Source organism: Ailuropoda melanoleuca, chromosome 3 (assembly GCF_002007445.2).
Source record: "Ailuropoda melanoleuca isolate Jingjing chromosome 3, ASM200744v2, whole genome shotgun sequence".
Lineage (NCBI taxonomy): Eukaryota > Metazoa > Chordata > Mammalia > Carnivora > Ursidae > Ailuropoda > Ailuropoda melanoleuca.
In genome coordinates, this window is record NC_048220.1 from 55,460,436 (window position 1) to 55,479,906 (window position 19,471).

Consider the following 19,471-nt stretch of genomic DNA (forward strand, 5'->3'; position numbering starts at 1 on the left):
TGTAACCATAAGAGAAAGGAATCACAGGGAGAACAAGATCTCTAGTACAGCTTGGCTTTAGTGAGATTGGAAATATCTGGTTAATTAGGATATAAGACAACTTCAGAGATGAAATCAGTTTTCTTTCTATCCCCTCAATAGTATGACTTTATATTTTAAATTTGAGACCCTCATGATTGGCATGAAGTTTCTCACCTCCTCTGGGCTCTCCTCTGCTTTTTCTCTTTTCATTGCTGACTATGCCCTTCATTCCCTTTCTATGTAATTTTTCTTCATACCTTTTGTTTCCACATAACTTCTTACTCATGGTCCTCAGTGCTTTGTGGCCTTGTTCTGTGTTCCTCCAGATTGAATCACTGCATGGTACTCAGATTAAACCCCCAAGAGATTATTTGATTAATTTCAGAAGCCCTTTCATGTGAGGTCACCTTTCAGGCTGTTGGTGAGTTACACAGTGGCTGCTCTTGACCTGGCAGGTATTGCCCAATGTGGTGGGTTCACAGAGCACAGCACATGGATGCCTCGGGCTCATTCCTCTGTAGAGGGCTACAGCTAGACAATGTCCCTTAGGATGAGTCTCTATGTGGCAAGTATTGTAATTCATTAATAGAGGCAAGTTCTAGAAGTTAAACTAGTACAAGTGTTTGAGCTTTTCTGCCTCCTTTACGTGCTCTGATGAAATCCCAGTGAAAATACTGATAAAGCTGATACCTAGAATTTGGTATTATAAACCTCTTTAGTAGTCATCTATCTGTAACTGAAAAAATTCTTGTGCTACCAACCCAAATTAGGGCCTTGAGCAATTAGCTATGTAATGTGTGCAGTTTGGGGATGGATGAATGGAAATTGATAGATTGTGCACACAGAGAGGCAGATTAATGAATATTTAATGAGAAAGTCATAGTAGTTATCTCATTTAGGTTGCTTCTTGTTGTTTCCTTTTTCATATGCAGAAACAATCCTGTGCGTTGCTCAGAATTCACTGTTCTGCAATAGCACAGTTCAGGTTGAAGACAAAGAGGCCCTGTTTCCCTTTGTGATATTTAATTGGTAACATATTTAAATACCAGAAAGCCATCTTTTGCCTAATGCATTCCCATTTATGGAATAAATTATAGATATTACATAAAAGTCCTTTGGGTACAATAAGTGAAATTGCTTTTTAATTTTCTAGGGAGATTCAGAGAGAGTAATGATAATCACTGGACCAAACATGGGTGGAAAGAGCTCCTACATAAAACAAGTTGCACTGATTACTGTCATGGCTCAGATTGGCTCCTACGTTCCTGCAGAAGAAGCAACAATTGGAATCGTGGATGGCATTTTCACGAGGTAAAAACATTAGTTCTATTTGAATATATTTCTGAAAATAAAGCAAGCCCACATTGTCACATGAACTTTCTGTGTACATATTTAGATGAATAGATTTGGTCTTAAAATATTTAAAGCTTAGGAGCTTAAAGAAATCATTTCATCATGAATATTAATATCAGAAAAGACCAAGGAGAGCATTTTGTCCGTTAATTTTCAAGTTATTTTTAGTTACTGAGTTCTTACTTTAACAAAAATCTTATATAAAAGATGAATATTTAAACAGATAAAAGCAGATCGGCTCTGCCTGAGTCAGAGTGGAAGGTTTGCAGACTTGCCTGGATAGGCTCTGTGGAGAACAGTCTGGAAACCAGTCCACTATCCTTGTTTTGTAGGTGGGGGACTGAGAACAGACTGAAAAGGGCACTGGCTTAAGATAATTTAATTCTTTTTTTGTTTGTGTTTTTGTTTTTTACTCTAAGAACATTCCCTACAACCGACTAGGTCTTACCTGTAGTTTATAAATCTAAATTGCAGGTCATATTAGGAATATGGGTGAAATATCCTGGTCTCACTAATAGGAAAATCAGAGTTTAATCTATTTATTCAGATATATCAGTTCTTAAAGTATTATATTTCTTTCATATACATTTTTGGAAAAATTAAATATAGTCTATATATGTGTATTCAAGCTTTGTGTATAAATGTTTAATTTATTGTCTAGCTGCACATTTATATGATACTTGACTTTGGAATTACATCAGAATATATCATTAAAATACTGTACCTTAGAGCTTGGTTATTAGTCTGAGAGTGAGCAAAGCAAAAGAGACTAAAGTCTGTTTGATGCCATATCACCAAAGAGATGTTATTTTGATCTCTGTATATTTGTAGATCAACTCAGTATAAGAAATTTAAGGACTCTTTCTTTACTTTTTAAATTGTCATTAATTTTTTTATTTTATAAAAAAAAGTGTGTGTATATATGTATATACACACACACACTTGTTATTTTATTTTGGTTACATTATTAGGGAGAGTGACAGAAATTAACAAAGAAAAAAGATTAAAAGGAGAAGAGAAAAATAAAAAGAAAGAGAAAAAGACTTCTTGTGCAAAGTAAGGTGGTTTATCTGAAAGAGAAGCTTGTTAGTGAGCAGAATGTCAGTTACAGATGTTTTTAGATACAAGTAATAGAAAAGAAAGTAAGAGTTTACTTTTCTCATACGAGAAGGCTTGGGATGGGCTGCTGCTTCTGCTGCTTCAGTGGTTCTGCAGTTTTGTTGGCCTTACCCTCATAGTTGCAAAATAGTTGCTATGACTCCGGACATCACATCACATGAGGAAAAAGGAAGACAGAATGCCACAGTTTCCCACCCCACACACCATTTTTCCCCCCCAGGAAATCAAAACCTTTTTAGAAGCCTCTCAGAAAATTTCCACTTAATATTTCACTAACCAGACCTATGTCTCATGGCTGTAATTGCAAGGGAAACAGAAAGTAAGGATTTGCTTTTGTCTAATTTTCCTCATGGAGTTAGGCAGATGTTTGGGAATGAATTCAGAGGTAATCAGGAAATAGTTTTTGCCTACAAAAAATGTGATAATAATAAAAATAGCTAAACTTTATTATAATAATAACATATTTAAAATAATAGTGTAACAAACATTTTTATCAATGTATAGGGACTGCCCTGTGCCCTTTACATTCAATACTTTATATAAAGTACATTCAGTGATAGCAAGTATAAGCCTTCTGAAAAAGGACAAACCACACTAATTTCAAGAAATTTGGGTATTTAGGGATGCCTGGGTGGCTTAGTCCATTAAGCAACTAACTGCCTTCGGCTCCAGATCATGATTCCAGAGTCCTGGGATCTTGCCAGGCTCCTTGCTCAAGACCCTGCTTCTCTCTCTGCCTGCCACTCCCCCTGCTTGTGCGCTCTCTCTCTCTCTCTCTGACAAATAAATAAAAAAAAACTAAAAAAAAAAAAAAAAAAAAGAAAGAAAGAAAAAAAAGAAATATGGGTATTCATTCATTTTCATTTATTCATTCATGCAACATATACTAACTTAGCATCTAATATATGACAGGCACTAGGACTATAATGCAACCATAGTTTCTGTGCTGGTAAAACTTACCCGCTAGATGTACTGTATGGTGACTAAATAACATAATAAAAAATTTTTATTAAAAAAAAAAACTTACCTGCTAGAGAAGATCAGCATTAACCCAAAAAATTGTAAAGAAAAAAATGTGAAATTGCAGCTGTGGCAAGTCTATAAAGGCTGTGTACAAGATGCCATGACAGCCTGTGAGACTAGGGTATGATCTGGACAGGGGAAGGCTTCCCTTAGCAAGTGACTCTTCAGGCCTATCTGAAGGGTGAGCTAACTAAGCAAAGGAAGAAAGAGCATTGCAGTAGAGGGACAATGTGTGCTGAGGCCCGTTAGCATTTAAAAAAGAAAATCATAGATAAGGGACTGAAGAGTGACTCTAGGGGAGCGTTATTTTACGTGAAGCTGAAGAATAGATTGGGGTAAACTACACAGAGTGTAGAGTGTTGGGAGTTTATTCTAAGCCGTGGGAAACCATTGAAGGGTTTTATGCAAGGCTTGGCATGATCACATCTACACAGACTACAATGCAGGGAATGTTTGGAGAAAAGACACAGTAGTAACCTTATCAGTAGACTCCTGTAGTGGTCTTAGTGAGAGGTGTCAGTAGTTTGGATGAGATTTGTAGTATTAGAATGGGAAGGAGTCACATTTGAAAGTTGTTCAGGAAATAAATCAACAGAGCTTGATGATAGGAGGGATATGCAGCTGAGATAAATGGAGTTGTCAGAGATGACAGTGGTTTGTGTGTCTGGTTGGACAATGCTGGCATTTACTGGAAGAGGGTGATTTTCTTTTTTCCGTAGATCCTCACTTTATTTTTATACATAGTAAGTAGAAATATTCTGAGACATTTGAGGGGAGCTGTCAGTTGTATATAGACAGTTATGTATATAGAGTCCAGAGGGAGAGATGAAAGGTAATGATATAAATTTGCTGTGAGACGTTTTTGCATAAGCTGTAAGTAAAGTCTTGGGTGTAGGTGAGATCATCTCAGCAGAGAGTATAGGGAAGAAAATAGGGTTCGAAGACTGAGCCTTAGGACTGCCCACATGTCATAGATGAGTAAGATGATAAGCTAGAAAAACTGACCAGAGGACAAAAACCAAGATGTTACATTGTCAGGGGAAGACTCCTCCAAGGAGAAAGGAAGTGGCCAGCAGCACAGAGTGGTCAGGTGAAATGAAACCTGAAAAGTCAACTTTGATCTTGACAGAGTGGTGGTCATTAGTGATCTTAGCACAAGCTGTTTTGTTCGTTTTTTTAAAAAGATTTATTTATCTATTTTAGAAAGAGAGAAAGAGCGTGAGTGGCAGGGACGGAGGGAGAGGGAGAATCTCAAGCAGACTCTGTGCTGAGCGTGGAGCCTGATTCAGGGCTCGGTCTCATGACCCTGAGATCACAATGTGAGCCAAAACCAATTGTCAAATGCCCTACCAACTGCACCAGCCAGGCGCCCCAGCAAGAGCTATTTCGGTGGAGTGGTGGGACCATACTTCAGTTAAAGATGGTAAAGGATGAGTGAAAGGTCAAGAAATAGACTGTACAGGGGCGCCAGGCTGGAAGGAGGAGGTGAGAGATCCGGTGAGGGACTTGTCTTGTTTTGAATGGTAGACTTGAACATGTTTCAGTGGGATATCCAGGGGGATATGTTATATCCATAAATTTATGATTTAAAAAATGCACTGATTACCTTGGAGGACATTAGAATAAGTTAATGATACAACAAAAAATCATTAATCACTTTGGAGAATGAAAATTGAAAAATAAATAGAGAATCAAGCAGCTATCCCACCTTTCCACACAGGTGATGAGAGGAAGTTTCTCATTATAGAAGCACCCCAGCTAATAAGCAAAGAAGGAACGATAGAATTAGAGTGTTACCCTTTTTTGCAACCCCTCCAAGGGTGGAGTTTTTCCAGAAAAGTGAATGAAAAAACAGAGGGAGTTTCAGAGTTGGCAAGTGGGGACGCCTGGGTGGCTCAGCCATTAAGCGTCTGCCTTCGGCTCAGGTCATGATCTTAAGGTCCTGGGATCAAGCCCCACATTGGGCTCCCTTCTCTGCTTCTCCCTCTCCCTGTGCTGCTCTCCCTGTCAGATAAATAAATAAATAAATAAATAAATAAATAAATAAATAAATAAAATCTTTAAATCTAAAAAAAAAAAAATAGCTGGCAAGTGTATGTTGGGAATACTGGACCATGGAATGTCAACAAAGAAGAGGGCCCAGGGGAAGGCACAGTGGTAGGTGGGCTAGAGTCCTGAGGGGTTTGAACAGCAGTTGTAAAGGTGCTGTGTGAGCCAGAATGGGCAGCTTTTGAGGTGAAACAGTTCATGTCTCTGCTGACGTCCAGGATGTGCCCCTGGTGTTGGATGGCTGAGGTAGAAGAGAGGAGGAGAGTGGCTAAGAGGAGATCTAGGATCGATCTAGGTGGTGGCTCGTTTAGCTACACGGACCCTCAGTGCTACCAGAAGCGTTGGCAGGGCTCTTGGGGCAGAGGAGAAAATATACACCAAATGTTAACAACTTTGATGAATGAGGGGGAGTGATTTTAAGTTAAATAGCTGACAACATGGGCAAAGGGAAGATGTTATGGTCAAACGGTATAACCTCAAAGGGGCAGTTTTTATTACTAGAAGTAAGAGTGGTGAGCAGGAAAATCCTTGAGGTGTCACAGGAGGCAAGGAAATGAATAGCTGATTTTGGAGAGGGCTGCAAGGGAGAGACTAGAGAGGAAAGGGAGGGAATGCCCCTGCAGAGAAGAGAGCGAGGACATAGGAGAGTTGGCTGGTTATCTGGCAGTACTCCGAGGTGCCCAGTGTCAGGGTTTAGGAGATGAGTGAGGTAGAGAGTTGGATAAAACTTGGCAAGTGTAGAGCAGTATGGACTTGATGTTGGCTCCAAGAGCCACAGAGGTGGACACACCGTGTTCTGACTGATGAGAGCATGGAAAGGACAAGGTTGGGACCTGGGACGAGGCTCCCCGAGCCTGGGCAGTGGTGGGTCCACAGCTGTAGGTGCCACACATAGCAGCCTAACTGGGCTGGCTGGTTGTGGCCTTTAAACTTGAGACACCTACTGTTTCACCTGGACTCAGGAGCAACTCAGTCAAGCAGGAAAGAAACAGGTAAAATATGCATGAGTGTGACTGCATTGACCCCAGTGGGTATTGCTGAGTGCACTTTGGCCAGTGATGCATTTTTCCTGCTTCACGTCTAATCCTGGCACCCATTACTTACTACATATTATTGCAGAAACTGGTTCCCTGCTCTCTCACTCTTTCTTTTTTCCTCTCCCCAGTCAGTTTTTAAGCCTTTGTGAGGTGCCTCTCTGAGCACAGCTATGATCAAGTCATTCTGCTGCTAAACCTCTAATGCAGGTGTCCAAGTATGTCAGTCAGGAACCACCAGATGACCTCCAACCTTTTCAGTCTTGTTTTCGGTTTCTTTCCCTTACCTACCTATGTGTCGACCCAGCACTTCCTTCTGAATTACAGGAAGCTATTATATACTTTCCCATTTGTCTTTTTTTCAGTTTATATTATTTCCTCTGCCAGAAATACTCTGTTAGTTTTTTTTTTTGTTAAAATTCCACTTCGTTTATGAAGTCTTCCTTGATTCCCATAGCCAGAATTTCTTTCTCATCTCTGTACTTCCATCATCCATGTATTTGCCTTGTTTTAAAGCTCTTACCACTTTTAGCTTTATAGTTCTTCATGTACAGGTCTACCTCTACTGTTGTGTGGTCCAGTCCCAGAAGATGAGTTTCATGTTTCGTACATTTCCCTTCTCCCTCGCAGAACCTGGACCTCTCTCTACTTTGTACATACATTACAGATACTCAAGAACAGGGCTTTTGAATGAATGGAACTTTAAGTCAAGATCAGGCAAATGGAAGCTAATCCCATGGGCAGTGGGAAGTCCTTGAAGACGTAGGAGTGGGAAAGTGATGTGATCAGAGCTACCTTTGAGGTTCTAGGAAGATTAATCTGGCCATGCTGTGAAAGACAGACTATACAAAGGGGTGATATCATGCAGTAATTCTTGGGGAGATCCTAAGCATCTTAATTAGACTGATAGAAATGGAAGGGGCAAGGGGCAGAGGAAAGATGTTGCAGGGTTGGAACTGACAGGCCCTAGTAACTCCAGTGGGTGAAGAGAGATAGATGAAGAACTAGAGACAAGGAGGCATCAGGCCTCGGTGACCAAGAGGAGTGAATGAATGGTGGTGTAGCACAGCAAGGAGGCTACTTCATAAGATGGCCATTACATTTCTGTGTTGTAAGCACAAACTATAGGCCGTTAGGACACTTGAGCAGTCGCTCAATAACGAGGCCAAAACTCTAGTGTGCTGAACACGTATTTTTCTTAAAACTTTACCGTGTATCAGAGTTTGATGCTAGGCCTTAGGGATACAAAGCCAAATGAGACCACTTGACCTGCCCTCCAGAAACTCGGGTGTGGTAAGGGACATGGAGGCACAAGGCATTACAATGCGGTAAGACCATGCAGTGCCGGAGAAGTGATTGTATATATGTGTATATATTTGCTTGCTCGTTCATTCATATTTATCCTGCCATCTTCCAGAAAGGAACTAAGTGTTGGTTTGCAGAAGATTCCAAATAGCATAAGTAAAAATGAGGGTGAGGGCTTAAAATGGAGCCAGCAATGAAGCTTAAAATATTTATCACCAACACTGTGGTGGGGAAGCCACAGATTTGTCTCAGAGTTTTCCACAAAGGTAAACTTGTTCATTTAAAATAGTTCGCAGTACCTAGAAAAACAAATAAATTGCTAAAGAAAACAGCTTAAAGAAACCTCTTTATTGTGTTAGACAACGATTTGTAGCAGTAAGACAGCTAGTAGCTGGCCTGGAAGGTGCTTGTGTGGAACATGAGCTTCTCCCTCCGTGCTGATGGCGTGATAACGTGCCTTTATCTCGTGAACCAGGAGCAGCCTTGAGGAGCTGGACTGATTACCATCACTGCGTAATGCAACAACTAAGCTGTAAACCTTGCAAACACCGAATTCTTTGTTTCAGTAGAGTAGCTTTCATTCGGAATTAACTCCACAAATGTCAGTTTTTTTCAGCTACTTGGGGATACATTTTACAGTTACCTGGTCCTGATGGGCCCATCCAGAGGCAGTATTACATGAAAGAGTATTCTTGTTATAATACACAAAAAAGAGCTGGTTACAAAGCCTGACATTCAGTATAATTCCACTTTTGTATGAGAAATTATGTATGTAAATATATGCAGAGAAAATCATCTAAAAAGAAGGCTTATATTCCAAAATATCATGAGGGATATGGGATTATGGTGAGTGTTCTTTTCTTCTGCTTATTAATATTTTTTAAAATCTGAAATAAATATGTAACAGAGATACAACCTCAAGTTAAGGGCAGTACCAGTCGAAATGAGATGTTTTATAGGAGTCTAGTGAAATGCTTATCCGGTCACTGTCTGGGAACACTTTTTTCCAGGGCGAATTTTTCTTCCCTACTCAATAGAATGGAATTTGGGGCTCTGAGTGTAAACCTTCCCAGGTACTTCAGTGTATCAGAGCTTTTCCAAAAAGTTTTTAACCCACCCTATATATAACCTTAGTTCTTCCTCCTTTAGACATTGATGGTTTTCTTGTCTGGATCAGTATATAAGATTGGTGTCTTTAATCTTCATAACTCACATTGTCATTTGCACATGTAACATCTAAAACAATGAGTTTTAACCCTTAATGTACATTACGCTTTTTTTTTTTTGAGAGAGAAAGAGTGTGCATGTGCACACAAAGGTGAGGAGGGGCAGGGGAACTGGGGGGGAGTAGATCTTAAAGCAGGCTCTACACCTAGCACAAAGCCCAAGACAAATAGGGCTTACTTAATCTCACGACCCTGAGATCATGACCTGAGCTGAAATCAGGAGTCTGACATTTAACCCACTGAGCCACCCAGGCACCCCCATTAGACTTTTTTTGTAATGGAGCTTTTAAAAAATAGTGATACTTGGACCCTACCGTCAGAGGTTCTAAGTTGGACTGGGGTCTGGAAGTTGAGTTATGTAAGCATCCAGATGGTTTTGAAGTGCAGCTGAGGTTGAGAAGCATTTCCCCAAGCCCTTGCTGGAGAGCTCAGTTGTTTAATTATAAAAGTTAATTTAGGGGTGCCTAAGTGGCTCAGTTGGTTAAGTGGTTGCCTGCGGCTCAGGTCATGATCTTGGGGTCTTGGGATCGAGCCCCGCATCAGCCTCCCTGCTCGGCGGAGAGTCTGGTTCGCCCTCTCCCTTGGACCCTCCTCCCTGCTTGTGCTCTCTTTCTCTCTGTCTCAAATAAATAAAATCTTTAACAAAAAAAAAAGTTAATTTAAAAATTATGAATGCTTAATATGAAAACAGCTTGATAATATAAAGGGTATAAAGTGGAACTTTTTCCTTCTGCCCAGGTCAACAACTATTAATGTTCTTTGTATAAGTTCCCACAAATGTACAAGTATATGTAAATCTCTTATATAAATGCTATTGTACTAAGCATTACTGCTATGCAACTTGCTTTTATTTCCTAATATGTGGGGGACATATTTCTCTATCAGTTCATGCTGATTAATCTCACATGACTTAATGGCTGCAAGGTATCTGCTATGCAGATATCTCTAACCCCAGAGGGCTGTATCTGGGATGCACTGCTTTAGTATAAGGACCCTGTTCCCTGTCTTTTCTTCTGTCCTCATCCTCTCTTCCTGTTATAATTGGAAAGGAATCTGCATGGACCACATTCATTTATATCCTAGATCCTTACTAGAATATGGAGTGATATTATGCTTTCATATTTTTCATTTGTTTATTGTGAAATAATTCAGACATATAACAATCCCCCAGACAACTACCAACCTACTAAAGAAATAAAACATTGCCAATACTACTGAACCCATAACTCTCCCTAATTCTTTTCCCTTCCACTCCATCTAGAGGAGCTGCCCTTCTTGACTATTGTTTTCATCCCATGCATTTCTCTGTATTTTTACTACATAGGTATGTTTTTGAGACAACACAGAGTTATTGGGTATGCTTTTACACTTTATATATATCACATCGCACTGTGTATTTTTCTGCAAGTGGCTTCCCCCCTCAGTATTATATTTATGAAATTCATCCGCATGGATACATAAATTCTAGCTTATTCATTTTGCTATAATTATGGATATTCCATTGTGTATGCACCTACCACAGTTTATCTATTTTCCTTGATTGATACTTAACATGATTCAAATTTGTGGCAAACGCAAACAGTACTGGTACTTGTCTTACACACATCTTCTGGTGCACATGAATGAGTTTTCTGAATCCAGGCTGTTATCTAGGAGTGGGACTGTGGAATATAAGGAATGTGCATCTTTCTTGTTCTTCAGAGAGGCTGCCAGCAGTATGTAAAAGTTTGTACTTGTACTTTAAAATTAAATTAAGGGTGTCTGGGTGGCTCAGTCAGCTAAGCATCTGACTCTTGATTTTGGCTCTGGTCATGATCCCATAGTTGTGAGATAGAGCCCTGCGTCCGACTCCATGCTGGGTGTGGAGTCTGCTTAGGATTCTCTCCCCTTCTCTCTCTGTCCCCCACCCCCCCCACCACTAGCACAGGCATGTGGGCATGCATTTGCATGTGTGTGCTTGCGCTTTCTCTGTTTCAAAAATAAATACATAAAATAAAATTAGACATACCCATTTGATGATGTTTCTATATAGTCTTCAGAATTGCTCATAAATTTTCATATTTATTATTTACTGTCTTTTACATGAAATGCCATCTGATAACTCATTTTTTGTTAAAGTTAGGGAATTGTTTTCCCTCCGTGTGCATGCTGTGCCTGTTTACAAAAAGATTTGAAGCGATTTATTGGCCTTCTCTGACAAACTGCCAGGCCTCCTCTCATGAGCCAATGGTTGCTTCCTCTTTAATTCCTTTTTGTCTTGGCTGCCAGGAAAGCAAGAGCTAAATTCAAGGCTCAGGTGCAGAAACAAATTTGGTTCAGTTTTCCCCTTCTCATACATGGGAGTATTTCTCTAATAACGGTTCTTAATAACAGCTGCCTCAGAATCATAGAGATGCTTGTTTCAAACATTTAGAACTTTCTAAGCTCTGTATCAGAGACCTATTAAATTGGAATCTCTGAGACCCCAAAATTAGCATTTTCAAAGCTCATGTAAAATGTGCTGTCTTAAATGTGAAGATTTACTATATGGCTTATGATCTTAGTTTCATATTCATTGTAATTCTTCCATTAGAGATATGTTGTTATTCTAAATCATTGCAAATCCTTTTTGTACCCAATGGAAGAAATACTGAAAATCTAGCAGAGTGAGATATATGCATTAAATTTGGCTCCAAACTTTTATCTTTAAATTGGTTATTTTTGTATTATTGATTGGACATTTATGACACTGGGTTTAAATTCATGGATTCTGTAAATAGTCATTGAATGCCTACTGTGTGCCATGTGCTGTGCTGTAAGAGGAATAAATAAATATGTGAAAAGCTGTGAACAGTCAGGCTTTAGGAATATTTTTTACTGGGTATTGTAACCTTGTATAAGCCTTTTCCTGAATAAGAACATTATTTTTAAAAGTAGAATTTTGGCAAACATATACATGTGGCTCTAATTAGGATAATTATATCAGTATATTGTGATATATGTATTTATCAGTGAAATATTTCTAGACACATATTTCCAAGGATCATTAACATGTTTGAGTGCATCACTAAAATATAAGATTTGTTGTTTATTATCCTGACAAATGCAAACTTAAACCTTATTCAGCTTTTTAGACTCACTTATTTTTAGAAAAGCAATGAATTATTAAGTCTGGTTTGAAAAAAGCAAAACAATTGTCTTCTCTCGGCATCATTTACTTCTTTTATGTCAATTAAATGTTGGTAGAAAGGGGTATTTACATTAAGTGGCACTTGGTTAATAATTTTCTTGCCATGTTACCCAAGTAAACTCTGTTATGGCCCCTCACTTCAAGAATGCTGTGTACTCAAAATGGCAACAGTGTGTTTATTTTGAGAGAGAATTGGAGAGTAACAGGCATTCAAATGCTTAACTTATTTTATTTTTTTTTTTATTTTATTTTTTTTTTTTTAAAGATTCATTGACTTATTTGACAGAGAGACAGCCAGCGAGAGAGGGAACACAGGCAGGGGGAGTGGGAGAGGAAGAAGCAGGCTCCCAGCGGAGGAGCCGGATGCGGGGCTCGATCCCAGACCGCCAGGATCACGCCCTGAGCCGAAGGCAGACGCCCAACGACTGCGCTACCCAGGCGCCCCAAATGCTTAACTTATTTTAAATATTTGCTTTTGACTGTGCAGATGATTACTGATTTGTTTGCCCAGTCTAGTTTAATTCAACAAATATTGATTGAGCACCTACTGTGGAGTATTTGTACTCTATTAAATATATATAATATATATTTGTATATACATATATATGTATATATCCTAATATATATTTTATATATATATGTATATATCATAATATATATTTTATATATAGATATAGATAGATAGATATAGATCCTTCTTGGACAGAAAGAGAGCATCTTGATTCAGTGCATGTTTTCTAGTTGGTAGTAAATACCAGCACTAAAAACCACATGATAAGTGATATTTTACTAAATGAGTAGGCTGTTATGAATTCTATTGGCATCAGAAATGTTGCCTATGAATATCTCTGTTGTTTATTTAGTTCCCACAGCTGTGTTTGCCAAACAGGAGATGCCTCACTTCATCTTTTGATAGGAAGTGGTTGTATGAATTTAATACTTCAGTCACCTGAGGATTTGGTTTGGTTTGAAATGCAGACCCTCAGCAGTTCCCTTGAACACAGATCCCCTGGAGATAGTTTTGTAATTGGTGTGATGAAGGGGACTCTTGGACTCTATTTAAGAACCTCATATCCAGATTTAGGAGCCATTGTTCAATTTCAGCTCCTGACATTTTGCAAAGAGAACAGCAGAATCAGAGAGATTGTGATTTTGCCTGCCTGAGCTCATAATGTGTGTTTAATTATAAGGATGCATCCCTCTGGTTATGTCAGGTTCCCCTCTATTAATCATATTAATTAATCTGATTAATCTTATTCCTGATGACTGATTAATCCTCTTTTTCTTTTGATGGCCTTAATTATTTGTAGCTTTCACAGATACAGTTAAGGTTGGGAAGGAACATTTGCCCTGTTAATTATTTTCTTTTGAAATTCTTGGGACTTTCCCCCAGAGTGGACTAATAGATGTGTTAGAGAATAGTTTGCCCGAGTCAGCACATCCTGGGTTCCCTTTGATAGGAAAATGCCCATGTCCTTCATAAGTGGCCTGCATGTGATTGTAGATACTTGCAGTGAACATGGTTTCATGAGAGCCAACACAAGTTTGGCATTTTCCTGGATTGCTGTCTTGATTCTCAGCAGTGTTTCCATTGAAATTGAAAGATTGCTAACAATATTTTTTGCTTGGTTTTATATATGCAGTTCAGTGTTACAACTTTTATAAATTAATTTTAAATACTGTAGTGTGATCTGACTGCAACCGTTAGAAACAATTATATGAAAGAAAGAAACTTTTTTCTTTTATAATAATTTTATTGCTGCTAATAAAATATTTTTTGATGTTGCTAGAAGAAAGCTGCTTATTTAACCTGGTAATTACCTTCTTTTTCCCTTGTCTTAAAGTAACGGTACAATAAAAGTATTCTTAAATGTATCATTTGTGATTTTTAAAAATAACACGTTTTCTAATTACACTGTAATGCTTGTTCACTGTGCAAATTTAAAAATAGAAAAGCTCAAAAAAGGAAGAAATTTAAATCACCTGTAATTCTACCACCTGGAAATCGTTGTTTAGGTATTTGGCTTTTCAGGTTCTTTTAAAAATGCATACAATGTAGTGGTAAATCATTGGTGACTTCATTCCATTTCTGGGTTAATGTTTATGTTTAATTAAATGCAACACAATTTTTAAAAAAATGCCTTTAAGTACTATCCAATATCCACATCTTGTAGTAATTGGTATCCTTTTGTGCCTTTTTCTTTTCTTGGACTATAATTTTTAAATTTTTCTTTCTTATACCACCCTCCTGAAAAGTTAGAGTTCTTTGTTACTTAGGAGATTATTTTCCTTGTTTACATTTACATATTATTCAAAAAATAAGAAGCTTAGACATGTATTCTGTGTAGAATTCTGTTAACTTTTTAACGAAGTGAAGTAAGTAAGAACATCTTCAATTTCAAAAAGAAGGCAAAATAACCTAACATAGAAGTCCTCCTCCTATACAGAGCACTTAGAGGACAAATAAGGTATTCCGCTTACCTGAGGAGGCTAGAATAGGCAAATTCATAGGGACAGAGGGGCGCCTGGGTGGCACAGCGGTTGAGCGTCTGCCTTCGGCTCAGGGCGTGATCCCGGCGTTATGGGATCGAGCCCCACATCAGGCTCCTCCACTGGGAGCCTGCTTCTTCCTCTCCCACTCCCCCCTTGTGTTCCCTCTCTCGCTGGCTGTCTCTGTCTCTGTCAAATAAATAAATAAAATCTTAAAAAAAAAAAAATTCATAGGGACAGAAAGTAGAATAGAGGCTACCATGGACTGGCGGGAAGGATAGGGAGTTTGTTTTTTAATGAGTACAGAATTTCTTTTTTGGGGTGATGAAAAGATCTGGTAATGGATCGCGGTGATGGCTGCACAGCATTTGAATGTGCTTCTTAATGCCACTGAATCGTATACCTGAAAATGTTAAATGGTAAATTTTATTTATATATATTTTTACCACAATTTTTGAAGCACTCAAGTATGTCCAAAAATCCTAATGCAATACAATAATTATTGCCTCTATTCAGTAATTTTGATATTTGAGCTCCAGTATTGATCATTCAATATGAAAAATCATTTTTCTTTGTTAATTGCAGTACTTCTCCCTCATGATAGCATTTTCCTTGTGAAAGACCCAGAAATTGTGATTTGAGGGGACAGAGACCCACCCTATTAGCTACAATTGAAAAACATCTAGAACGTTATCTCAAAATATCAAGATCTCATAAAAACAAACTCTTGTTCAAATTTTCATGTGTTCTTTATTTTAGAAACTGATTTTTAAAACTATTAATTTCTTTTCTCCATTAATGCTTTATTAAGCTTTGTTGACCTATATAAGGGTTATAGGCGAGGAGGGAGTAGGGGATTAGAAAGATTAGTCAACCGCCACTCCTAAAAATATCAGTGATTTTTTTTCTTAATCACATAACTGTAACCTGCCTACTCAGAGCAAACTAACTCTAAGATGAAACCTAAAGAATGCATTTTCCATTTTTTACTACTTTTGAATATAAATACAGACAGAATAATAATTACATGTGCTCTAGAATTCCTTAAATCTCTAACATATTTCAACATTTGAAAAAATTCAGAATCATTGTCCAGTATTGTGTCTTGTAAAATGCTTGTTGAAGTAATAAAAAGTTATAAAAATTTTTCTTAATTTATAATGTCTTGCTTCAAAAACTTACTTTTGGTGCTTTCTCGGGATATGTACAATATAGCAGGATAATAAAAAAAAGAGAGTAGAATGGTATCTAAAGACCCTGGAATAAAGAGAAAATAAGGAGAGAAACATAAGATAGTAAGGATGGAGAAATAAGAAAGTGAGAGTTGCTGTTTGTTATTATAAAGTGTTATTAGTAACCAAGGTGAAAAGGAAAGTGTGTTTAGTTATAAAATTCTGTGTCCATCAGAATCATTATAGTGCTGAAATTTATTGGAAAAATAAACTATATTTCTTAAAGGGAGTTAGCAGAAAATATTTTTATCAGTAAACATTTGCCACAGTTAGAAGCGCACGCTTCCCTCGTAGCCTCAGTGACGGTTTAACAAGCTGGCGTTTCTTCAATGTCTGCCGGGGAGCACTGTTCCTCTCTCATCATGTGCTGTGGAAAAAGAGAATTGTAATAGAAAATGTGTTGCCTGCTAAGGCAATGGCTTTCAAGCTGTTGTGCAAGATGTTTAGAGTCCCCCAGAGCCCCCTCTGAATGAGGAAATGGGGCCTAATAGTGCTGTGTTGTGACCAAATCAGCATTCCTTTTATCTAATCTGTAGTGTTTCTCTGTGAAATTTCATTTGAGCAAGGGATTTAACAGCTAAAAAGAAATACAGAAATCATTGGCCTAAGGGTAGAGTTAGGTCCATTGCATAATAAAAGTACATCTAAGATCCCCTGAAATCTGGTCTGCTGTCCTTAAGGGCAGAAACCCAGTAATACCATGAGGCACGTTGGGGTAATTCAGCTGCAAGCCGGGAATCTGAAGGCCTGTGTATTTTTTTTCTTCTCTGCCACGAATTCACCATGTCACCTTGGGAAAGTGACTTGATGTTTGAAGTGTCTTCCCTCATCTGTCAAATGAGAGTATAAAATGATTACTACCAACTTGGCCAGCAATAAGACTTTTTTGACTCTTTCTCTTGGTTTGCTAATGGAAAATTCTTTGCTATCATGCAGGCTCTAACCTTCTATCAACATGGAAGGAACCATTGGAGAAAGAAGTGACCCAGTTCTCTGTAGGGAATGTAGACATAGAAGAAAAAAAAACAAAACTAGGGGGAGGGAAAGTAAATCTGTTTGAAGCAATCATCTTTTGGTGTCTACAGCTCATCTAAGCAAACAGATCCTATAGGACAGATTCAGTGAGAGCAGCAAGGGCTTTGTATAAAAGGTGACTGAGAGGGGCTCCTGAGTGGCTCAGTCAGTAAAGCGTCCGACTCCCAATTTCGGCTCAGGTCATGATCTCACGGTCACGGGATTGAGCCCATGTTAGGCTTCCATGCTCAGTGTGGAGTCTGAGGTGACTGAGAGGCTCTCTGGGCTTTGATGCTAAGATCATTAAAGAACAATTGGTCATCATCAGTGACAAAATCCAAGAAGGTCAGGATGGAGAATGGGTGATTTCTTAGTCTTCTCAGGAAGGCCTTGAAGACATTAGCAAGGGTAGTTTGGATAAGCAGAAACCAAATAGCATTTTTAAAAATTATACTTCATCAGCATGAGTTTGACTTTACCACTAAAAATTTAGCATAGGAAAAGCATTTTTACATGAAATAGGTTATCATGAGAATTGGAATTACTCTTTTAAATGCAGTGTCTTTAAACTGAGTGGAAAATACAGGTGAATTATGTTCAGATTGCGTGCTAGTTTTTTTTTTTTTTTATGTTTTGTTAGTCACCATACAGTACTTCATTAGTTTTTGATGTTTGCATATAATACCAGTGCTCATTGCAATATGTGCCCTCCTTAATACCCATCACGGGGCTAACCCATCCCCCCACCCCCCTCACCTCTAAAATCCTCAGTTTGTTTCCCAGAGTCCATAGTCTCTCATGGTTTGTCCCCCCCTCTAATTCCCCCCTTCATTTTTCCCTTCCTTCTCCTAATGCCCTCCATGCTATCCTTATATTCCACATATGAGTGAAACCATATAATTATCTTTCTCTGCTTGACTTATTTCACATAGCATAATCCCCTCCAGTTCCATCCATGTTATACAAATGGTGGGTATTCATCCTTTCTGATGGCTGAGTAATATTCCACTGTATACATGAACCACATCTTTATCCATTCATTGGCACCCCAGTGTTCATAGCAGCAATATCCACAATTGTGTGCTAGTTTTTAATTTCCAGGTACCATATTATTGTACTAAGCTTTCTGTGAAAATATTTAACATTAATTTTTCTATCCATTAAAAACTTAACTTTCTCTCATGTTCCTTAGATTTATACATTATAATTTTAGAATAAATTCAGCAACAGTGTACAGGGATAGCCCTAATTTATATGGAAGCACAAAGGAGAACATAAGTTTAAATCCTTTCACTCCTTGCAACTTTTGCCACAAATGATCAGTCAGTCCTTTGTTAACTTTAAGTTTGGACATTGACATTGTTGTTTACTCTTGACTCATTTGGGTTGGGTAGAAGGAGAAGAGATTGGAGAGAGGTTTAAGGACAGAGACTCAGAAGGCCTTGTAAACCATGCTAGGAATTTAGGGTTTCATTTTCCAGACATTAGGAAGCCATTGTAAGTTTGTTTTGCTTTTTAAAAAGTTATAAATATTAACATGTTTATTTCTCATAACCATCATAAGAAGTGGAAAAGCAGGCACTATTATCGTCACTGTTTACAGATGGGGAAACTGAAGCATGGCGCACTGGGACTCGTACACTCAGCCATCGTGTCCTGCCTCCTCTTGGATAAGATTCAGTCTGTATGTATATGCAGCAGTTGTTCGTGATTAAACTCAGTAATTAGTAGTAAGATAAGAAAAAAGTACATATAAACTTTTAAATTCATTAATGCAGCATCAGCTGTTAACTGACATTGCAGAAAAAGCTATTGTCCAGTTTAGGACATCTTCTTATTTTTCTTTTATGATAGATCTTAAAAAAATGCTTTGTAAGAACAGATAACATGAAACCTACCTTTTTTTTTTTTTTTTTTTTTAAAGATTTTATTTATTTATTCGACAGAGATAGAGACAGCCAGCGAGAGAGGGAACACAAGCAGGGGGAGAGGGAGAGGAAGAAGCAGGCTCATAGCAGAGGAGCCTGACGTGGGGCTCGATCCCACAACGCCGGGATCACGCCCTGAGCCGAAGGCAGACGCTTAACCACTGTGCCACCCAGGCGCCCCTGAAACCTACCTTTTTAACAAGTTTTTAAGTGTACAACACATATTTGTTGACTACAGGAACAGTGTTGTGCAGCAGATCTCTATCACGTAGTCAAGTTGTGTAATGGAAACTATATGCGTGTTGATTAGCAACTCCCATTTTTCCCCACCCCCACCCCAGCCCTTGGCAACCCCCGTTCTACTTCTATGTTTCTATGAGTTTTATATTACTTTATTTTAATTTTTTAAAAGATTTTTTGGGGAGCCCAATGTGGGGCTCGATCCTGGGGCTCCTGGATCATGACATGAGCCCAAGGCAGCCGCTTAACCGACTGAGCCACCCAGGCG

At 38.4% G+C, this 19,471-nt stretch overlaps 1 protein-coding gene across 6 annotated transcripts in view; it reads left to right on the forward strand.

Moving 5' to 3' along the window:
* The window catches only part of MSH3 (mutS homolog 3), a 180,774-nt gene that overhangs the window by 139,494 nt on the left and 21,809 nt on the right, over nt 1–19,471 (forward strand). For 5 of the 6 annotated variants that reach the window (XR_004624118.1, XM_034656443.1, XM_034656445.1 and 2 more), the window contains one exon: nt 1,175–1,332. Coding sequence is in view for 5 of the 6 variants with exons in the window: in XM_034656443.1 (XP_034512334.1) it covers nt 1,175–1,332 (158 nt within the window). In the remaining variant the exon portion in view is untranslated. Of the gene's footprint in view, nt 1–1,174; nt 1,333–18,638; nt 18,710–19,471 lie in introns of those variants that run through there. The other variant, XM_034656447.1, reaches the window with a different exon arrangement.